This window comes from Oryctolagus cuniculus, chromosome 9, assembly GCF_051225735.1.
Source record: "Oryctolagus cuniculus isolate XC-2025 breed Fujian yellow rabbit chromosome 9, ASM5122573v1, whole genome shotgun sequence".
Classification (NCBI taxonomy): domain Eukaryota; kingdom Metazoa; phylum Chordata; class Mammalia; order Lagomorpha; family Leporidae; genus Oryctolagus; species Oryctolagus cuniculus.
This window is the reverse complement of record NC_142875.1, coordinates 137953014-137962035: the sequence shown is the minus strand read 5'-3', so window position 1 is coordinate 137962035 and position 9022 is coordinate 137953014. Positions and strand designations below refer to the sequence as shown.

Below are 9022 nucleotides of genomic sequence, written 5' to 3'. Positions count from 1 at the left end.
TCCTTCCTCCGAACAGGTGTCCAGCACCCAGGCGTGAAGATCATCTCCCAGGGCAAGAGGCTGCCCCGAAAAGGGGGCAACTGCAGACCCTGGTGAATGCCGTAGTCACAACACACCCAGCCCAGCCCGAGGTCACGGTCCAGGACAGAAGGGAAAGCAGGCGGAGCTGGCAATGCCTGTCCCAGCCAGGGCAAGGACAGCCAACTCCTTGGACTGGAAGCAAGGACAGAGGCAGGACGCCCCCCTCCCGGCCCCCAGCCACACGCACACACACAAAGTCCCTTAGTATCAGTCAGCAAGGAGGGGAGACGACGCCTTTTATTGAGGTTACCGTGGAGGAGAGCACTGAGGAAGGGTACACAAAGGCGGGGAAGGGCACGGGGTCATCACTCGGGAGGTGCAAGGGCAGCACATCAGTTAAGGGACCTCAGGACAGCCACATGCTCCATGCCCTGGGGTGGGGTGGGGGGAGGCTCACAGAAGGATCTGAAGCCCCCAGGACCTAACACCAGAGCCACAAGCCCTGCCCCTCAGGGCTCACACACTACTACACGGTGGACAGACACGATGGAGGCGACATCGACACCGGGAGGCAGCGGGCAGGGACACACGTGACGGAGGAACTGCAGCTAAGCAGGTGTGGCTAGGAGAGACAGTTTCTGACTGCAGACCCCAAGAGTCCCTCAGACGTCCCCTGCATCTGGGCTGCTGCGAGCTGGGCTCTTTGTTCTCTAACCCCAGCGAGAGGAGAAGCAGTCCCAGGCGAAGTCAGCGACCGGGCGGGATCCGCGCTGCATGCACAATCCAGAGCTTGCGCTATTCCCGTGTCTTCATGCACATTCGCAGCCAGCGCCTCCCCGCCCGCCCCGGGAACCCCATTCACCCGGGTCCTGGGCTCCCTTTACCAACGGCAGCGCAGACTTGCGGCGGGGTGGGGGCGGCGGTTTCTGCGGAGCACCGAGTGTCTTGGACTCAACAGAGGGGCAGAAGAGAATCCCCCCCACCCCCGATTCCTTAATTTCTAGGCAAATCGTTTGAGATTGTTTGCCACCGTCCTAGAGAAGTCCTTGTCGTGAATAGAAAAGGCAGGGTGCTATTTACACAGGCCAGCGGTCCGCTCGCCACCTGGGGAGGGACGGGCAGGGCAGGGGCCGGCGCGTCCTCTCCCGCAAGCTCACCTTTGCGCAGCCCGCAAGGGCTCCGCGGCCGGCGGCGGGAGCGGCCCCAGCTCCCACGGGCCTGCGCCCAACAGACCCCGCCTCGAGGGCGCCCCTCGGCCAGGACCGCGAGCAGCCGTCGGAGGGCGGCGTCCGACCCGCAGCGGCCGGGGGGCGCCCGCGGGGCCTCACAGCGCGGCCTCGCCCCTCAGCCGCAGCAGGGCGGCGTCGGGCGGGTCTCGGGGCTCCAGCGGCGGCGCGGCCGTGCTGCCTGCGCGGGGGCTTTCGGGGCGCTCGCGGCGGCCGGCGGGAGCGGCGGGGCACGGCCGCTCCTTCTCCTCCTCGGCGTTCCCGTCCTCCGGGTCCTCGCTGGCGACCGCCCCCGGCGCAGGGCACTCGGGCTCCCGGGGGGTGCCCGCGCAGCGCCCCTGGCCGCCCTGGCGGGGCGCCGTGGTCATGATCCGGCACATGGACACGATGGCCCGCTGGTTGGCGCACACGTCGTCCGACAGCACCTGGATGTGCGAGGCCTGCTCGTCCAGGGCGCCCCGCATGGCCCGCACGTCCTCGAACAGGGCCTGCAGCTGCGCCTTCAGGTGCTCCATCAGCTCCTTCATGCCGCCGTTGTACTCGCCCGAGAGCACGTCGCCCACGGCCGGCACGCTGGACACCTCCAGGGGCGCCGGCACGTCGCCGCCGTCCTTGGTCATGAGCTCCAGCGGGCCGTCCTCCATGGGGTCGGGGGCGCGTCCAGCTCGGACTCGCCGGGCGGCGGCTACGGGGGTACCGGGGCCGGCGCCTCCCGCGCGCGCCCTGCACGCCTCGCCTCCGGACCGCGCCCGAGTCAGCGCGCCCCGCGCAGCGCGCGCCCGCAGGTCCCGTCCAGGCCGAGGCCGCCGCGCGGGGCTCCCGACCCCTTTCCAGGCACGGGCGGCGCCCGCGAGTGCGGCCCGGGCGGCGGGGGCGCGGCTCCGGCCGCGCGCCGAGCTGCCGTTTCCAAGGCGACGCACGGCACGTACGTGACGTGTCTCCGTGGCAACCAGGACGTGCGGCGGCCGGGGAGAGGGGCGGGGCGCCGCAGTGGGCGAGGCGGGGCCGCCGGGTGTGCGGGAGCGGGTGCCGCGCGGCGGGCCTCGCGAGGGCGGCGTGTTGCGTGTCGCCCGCTCTCGTGTGGCGCTCGGCACGGCCGTGAGCGGGCGCGGAGTGCGGCCGGCGACTGCGGCGTTCCCGGGGAGCCCGTTTCAAGAGGCCTCTACTCGGTCTTTTTTCACGCCGCGTGTGCCGAGGCCCGCGCCGCTCGTGTTCTGCGGCGGCCGCTCCGGAACCTTGCCTGGCTGAGGGCGAGGGCGGGGAGGAGGCCGCGAGGGGTCCGCAGCCAGCACTGGAGTTCGGGCGAGCGGCCGAATTCCTGGACGGGAGCCGGGCGCGGAGTCCTGCTGCTCCAGCCGCGCAGCCCGAGGCCGCCCAGGCCGGTGCTCCAGCGATTGGTGCCCGAGCGGTTGGGAATATCGCAGATGTCCATCAGTCGAAGGCGTCGCTCATAGTCTTGTGCAGCCATTCGAATACACTGAACGTGAAAAACCTCCTACCAGCGCGTCTTCCCGGACTGCCCGTTCAGTCCTATCCGCTGTCCATTCCTTCCTTACTGCTTGCAGTTCTCACCTCCTGTGCCCTCCGCGTGGGTAAGAACTTTGTAAGTGATTCCTAAAGCGTCGGACAGCGCAGAAACGCTGCGCTAAGCAGAGCCGAGTCTGCCTGGTGTGCACAGAACGGCTTTCTGATAGCCAGGAGCGGGCAGGACCCATTAAAAACAGCTGCGCTGGCGCTGCACCAGTCGCTTATCATGTTCTCAGAGGCTGTGGGTTCACCTCGCACTCATCCTCCCCAGGAGAGTGCTGAGTAGCCGGAAGGGACCCTGAAGCTCGCGGGGCTGAGCCCCTGCCTTCTCAGCTCTCGGCCAGCGCGTCGCACGGTTTCATCTCGCTGGTTCGCTCGCCCTGCCTTGCTCCCATCTTGACAATCCCTCACGTTACCCCGTGGGTGGCAGCTGGGTTATGCCAGCCCTCTGCTGCTGTTAGTGAGCACACCAAGTTTGTAAAGGCTTTGGATCAGATTACACCACGCTGCCCGAGGCAGTGACCGTGAGGTCCCAGAGGCGAAATTATTGGGGATGCACAAAAGCCCCCTGGGAACAGGTGCGCAGGTCAAGGCGGGGTGGCTGACCTCAGCAAGCTCCAGGTCAGCCGCTTGTGAGCTAAGGGTAGGTGGGAGCGCAGGGAGTGGGCCAGCTGGTGCATTGGATTCAGAACCAGATCTTTTCAGGAATTCTGTGTGAAACTGAGACAAGGAGAAAATGGGAGAAGGAGCTGGACTCCGGAGATCCACGGGTAGCCTCTGAGCTGCCTGGGTTCCCCAGCTGGGCCCTGTGCACCCCAGTGCCCTGGAGTATAGTGCATGGAACCACCCCCAAGCAGAAGGTGGGGGCTGATGGGTGCCCCAGGCAACTTCCTAGAGTATTCATAGGAACTGCCAGATGGCAGGAGAAAATAACGCCTGCCCTCTGCCTCCTGCCTTTCTCTCATCCTCTGGGAACCACCTTAGCTTTCTGTTCCTTCATTCCAGTCTCATCAGTCCGTGGGCGCAGAGACCCCATGCTGCGCGGAAACAAGTCCCATGAGGCATACCCGCTTCCTGAGTGATTCTCAGTAGTTTCTGGTGTCTGGCTTTATGTTAGATAGCTGTCGTGTCTTCTGAACCATAAATCCAATGAAGGTGCTCACCTGACAGATCTCAGTGATCTAAATAAAGCTGAGGCTGAGTGCTGCTCTGCAGGTCCAGGTGCCCAGACAATACCCTAAATAACTTTTATGATGCCCATCTCAGCATGATACCACATTCAAACAGACGACATCCAATAGCCAGAAAGAAGGAGAAAGCAATTTAAATTTTCATTGCAGTCTCTGGGAAGACTCAAGGGGCTTACCTTGTCAGCACAGAGCAGGAATCCTGACCTCCTCCGCTTAGTTCATGCATGATGGCTTAGCTGTGCTGCTGGTCTCTCTGCTTTCCCCCTCAACTTTCTCTCAAGCCTGGCTCTAATTTTTCACTTCCCCACTCCCTTCACTTCTGGGGTGTATAATTCATCTCTGCTGTAAGAAGAAACTCCCTGTCCTTTGACTCCTTTACATCTGCTGCTTATTCCCCTGATCTTCTCCACTCTGGCAACCCCCACAGTCAATTACAGCGGTCTTCTCAGAGGGTGGAAAATGCCGAGAGGTTGAGAAAACCTGCACTGTGGTCTTGTCCTTCAGAGACTCGAGGTCTCATCTCTCCTTAACCAGCCCAGAGAAATGGGTACAATGGCTTGCAAAGGCCTAGGCCCCTAGGCGCCTCTAACTGAGAGTGGTCCAACAGCTCACACCTCACAAGTCTGTAGCCACTCACGGCCCATTCCTCACTTGAGGCCTGAGCTGGCCTTCCAGCTGCTTGCTTTGTGACCTCAAGCTGTTTTCAGGAATGTCACTGTCGCTAATGTGTGTAGTTACACTCTTGCCCTCTTTCTCAAAGACCCTAAAAATGGCACAGAAAGTGGTTTCTACCACACCCCTTTCGCTCTGAGGTATATATCCCAAGACTAGAAAGATGGTGTGGGCTGCGGTTTAGCAACCACTACAAGGCTGCACTGTGTTTCTATTCCAGGACACGAGTAGGACTGCACTAGTACTTGTGGTGACCTCGTGACTCAGACCCTCAAGATGTAACCTATGTCTTCAGAGTTGTGCAGAAGCTGAGCCCTGGGCAAGTCTAGCTCGATCTTCTGTGGCCATCCACATGTCCACAGTTAAACTGAGGCCACACAAGGATTCCAATCGTTCTGCGACTCTCTCATCCCTTTCCTTTGCTTCATTCTTCTCCACATCCACTATCCATGTTTCTTAGACTGCATTTTCAGAGTTTTACTTATTGTCTTGTGGTTTTGAAACTCAGCTGGGGAGTTGGATCCTAGGGGTGTGTGTGTGTGTTTATGCACACACTGTATCTGTAGTAGTGGCCTCAGTGCCTGGCACATGGTAGACACTCAGTGAACATTTGTTGAACAGATGAGTGAGTGAAGTCTCAAGAAGAAACACCTCCCTAAACAATGTGCGTGCACATCTCCAACTCTGCCTCATTTCCCAGAGCATTTTAACTCCTTTGGTGTCAGTCATCTGTTTCAGTGATCTGTGGCTTGTATTCACAGAATCAAGTGGCCCTTTTAGTAATATTCACTTTGGACACTCTTGAAACCACTGCCTGGAATGTAGGCATCCTATATCTGAGCCTGGTTTTCGTCTTGGCTGCTCTGCTTCCAGTCCAGCTCCCTGCTAATGTGCCTGTGAGGCAGCAGAAGATGGCCCAGGTGCTTGGCCCCCGTACCCACGTGGAAGACCTGGATGGTGTTCCTGGCTCCGGGCTTCTACCTAGGCAGGCCGTTGCAGCTATTTAGGGGAGTGAGCCAGCAAATGGATGATCTCTCAGTTGCTCTCCTGCCCCTCTCTTTAAAACAACAAAATCAGAATGAAAACTGCCACCTGCCCACCTACTTCCCCCCCACCCCCACCCCCGGTCTATCACCAGTATCCCCATCAAAATCTAAATGATACTGTGGCCCTCTGTCAGCCCTTCAGCTCAAAGGGCTGTACGACCCCCCACCCCGCTCAGCATTGTTCAGAGAGAGGGAGCCCCCCATACTTTATCTTACGGAGGAGAACTCCTGACTTGTACTCCTACTTTGCTGGACTCAGCCGCAAAGAAATTACCCTGCTGCTGGTTATAAGCTTGGTAGCTAGCCAAGCAAGGGCTATTCCAAATATAAAGATTACTGTGCTTTGAAGCTAATATTTCTCTTTTCCTTGTGTCCTGAAGCAGTGGACTGTAGTAATTTAGGGTGATTCTTACTCTGAGCTTATCTGCTTTTTCTGTAAAATACACAAAATAGTTGCACAGTCATCCCTCTGTATTCACATTCATGAATTCAACCAATCACAGATCGAAAATGCTCAAAAATTTGCTTCTGTACTGAAGGTGTGCACTTTTTCCTTGTCATCAATGCCTAAGCAAAACACAGCAAATGTCGCTCCCCCTCTTCGTGGAGGAACGACACAGGACCCTGCGCTGTTCTTTTGTCTGCTCGGCCCTTCCCGGGTTTGCTGCTGGTCCTTCCCGGGTTGGCTGCCGTCCTTCCACCTCCGTGGAAGGGCGGTTCCCCCTGCCACTTTCCCCACTTCCGCGGGGGAGCGGCACACCGCCGGCCGGCTCTCTCGGGGGCTGCTCAGGTGTTCCTGGTGCATGTTGTCTCTCTCCTCCTTTATAGTCCTCTTCCACCAATCCCAACTCTGCTACCCACACGCCGAGCACACTGCTCTCCTCCAGTCAGGAGCAGCTCCTGCAGCTTGTCAAGTTGGGGAGAGGCAGCTGCGTAGAAGCTGTTTCCTCCTCTCCCAGCGCCATATTGTGGGAGAGCAGATGCAAAGAATAAGTCTTAATTCCAGTAACTTAGTCTAGTCCGAGTTGCTCCCCACAGCATAACACCCACTGACAGAGCACTTATGTTATAACTTGGCATTATAAGTAAACTAGAGATGATTTAAAGTATTCTGGAGGATTGCAGAGGTGCCAAGCAAATACTACACGCTTTATATGAGGACTTAGATAAGGTGGTAAAATTACAGAATGAAGTCAAGGGTGACTGGACATTTGTTTTGTTCATACAACATATTCCACTGAGAAAGGACAGTCCTGTGTTCCAAAGTCATTGGAAATTAATCTTTCATTTTGGTTATGTAACCAATTTTGTGCATGTTTGTTTCTTTTTTTTTTTTTAAGATTTATTTATTTATTTGAAAGAGTTACACAGAGAGGAGAGGCAGAGAGAGAGAGAGAGAGAGAGAGAGAGATCTTCCATCTGATGGTTCACTCCCCAATTGGCCGCAATGGCTGGAGCTGCGCCGATCCGAAGCCAGGAGCCAGGAGCTTCTTCCAGGTCTCCCATGCGGGTGCAAAGGCCCAAGGACTTGGGCCATCTCTTACTGCTTTCCTAGGCCATAGCAGAGAGCTGGATTGGAAGTGGAGCAGCCCGGGTCTTGAACCAGCGCCCATATGGGATGCCGGCACTTCAGGCCGGGGCATTAGCCTGCTGCGCCACAGCACCAGCCCCTAAGTTTCTTTATCTCATTGATTTTCAGCATTAGGGATTGCTTCCCCCCCCCCCTTTTTGATATAATTAACTTTTTGAATGCATGAAACAATTGCCCGATTCCAAAATAAAACTATGTGCAAAGCTACTCAGAGGCCACTCCCTTCTGTTCCACCTCCCGACCCCAGTTCCCCCTCACCTCCTGTAGACACCATTTTTTTTAAAAAAAAAGATTTATTTACTTATTTTTAAAGTCAGAGTTACAGAGAGGGAGATCTTCCATCCCAGAAGGCCGCAGTGGCTAGCACTGGGCCAGGCCTGAGCCAGGATTCTGGAACTTAATCCTGATTTCCCAAAGAGGTAGCAGAGGCCTAAGCACTTGGGCCATCTTCCACTGCTTTTCACAGGCCATTAGCAGGGAGCTGGATTGGAAGTGGAGCAGCCAGGACACAAATGAGCCTGCTTAACCTGCTATCCGACAACTCCAACCCCTAGACACAATTTTTATTCACTTCTGGACCATCTTTCCATTGCTTCATTTCCCATAAAAGGGAGTTACCATGCCTTGTTTCACATAATAGATTGTGGCAATCATTCTATAGCAAAACATACAAATACTCCTCCTTATGTTTATAGATTTGTAAGGCTCCACTGTATCACAGAGTTAAACCACCCATCTCCTCCCCATTGATAGATATCTGGCATGTTTCTAGTCTTTTGCCATTAAAAATACCACCAGGAATAAACGTATGCATGTATTATTTCTTATTTGGGCAGATACCTTTTTTCAAAGATGACCGCAATGGCCGGAGCTGAGCTGATCCGAAGCCAGGATCCAGGAGCTTCTTCCGGGCCTCCCACGTGGGTGCAGGGGCCCAAGGACTTGGGCCATCTTCTACTACTTTCCCAGGCCATAGCAGAGAGCTGGATCGGCAGTGGAGCAGCCGGGATTTTGACCTTTCTCTCTCTCTCTCTCTCACTGTCTAACTCTGCCTATCAAATATATATATATTTTCTGGAAAACATTATTGCTGGTGAAAGGAGAAACTCTCTGCTTGGGATTTTGCCAGCTGTATCAGATTTCCCTTCCTGGAGTCTGGATGACTTCCACTTATACCAGGAGCACTTGTGTCTTTTCCCTCAGAGTTCTGGCAACACAGTAAAGTTTGGGTACACTCCCAGACTTTTGTATTTCTGTCAACACAATAACCAATGCTAATTTAATGTAATGTAACATACCTTACTTTTTGTTGTTGTTGCTTTTAAAAAATTTATTTTCTTTGAAAGACAGTCTCAGAGAGGTAGAGACAGAGGTCTTCAATCTGCTAGTTCATTCCCCAAATGACCACAACAGCCAGAGCTCTCCGATCCGAAGCCAGGAGCTTCTTCTAGGTTTCCCACATGAGGTGCAGGGGCCCAAGCACTTGGCCATCTACTAGTGCTTTCCCAGGTGCATCAGCAGAGAGTTGGATTGGAAGTGCAGCAGCCAGGTCTCTAACTGGCACACATATGAGATGCCTGTGCTATAGGCCAGAGCTTTAACCCACTGTGCCCCAGCATCAGCCCCACATCTTTCTTTTTTGAGGCAAGTATGTTTTAAGGGCCACTTTCATGATTTAAAAAAAAAAAACTGTTCCCATTTTAGGCTCATTTTTCTAGTAGACATCTGTCTTTTTATTTCTACGAACTC

The 9022-nt window shown here is 55.6% G+C and overlaps 1 protein-coding gene across 1 annotated transcript; it reads right to left on the bottom strand.

Annotated features, from left to right (window-relative positions):
- Positions 1-300: 300 nt before the first annotated feature.
- Positions 301-2184, bottom strand: CCDC184 (coiled-coil domain containing 184). Its single transcript, XM_008251863.5, has one exon. The coding sequence runs from the start codon at positions 1889-1891 to the stop codon at positions 1346-1348; it is 546 nt and encodes a 181-aa protein (XP_008250085.1). The 5' UTR covers positions 1892-2184; the 3' UTR covers positions 301-1345.
- Positions 2185-9022: the final 6838 nt, after the last annotated feature.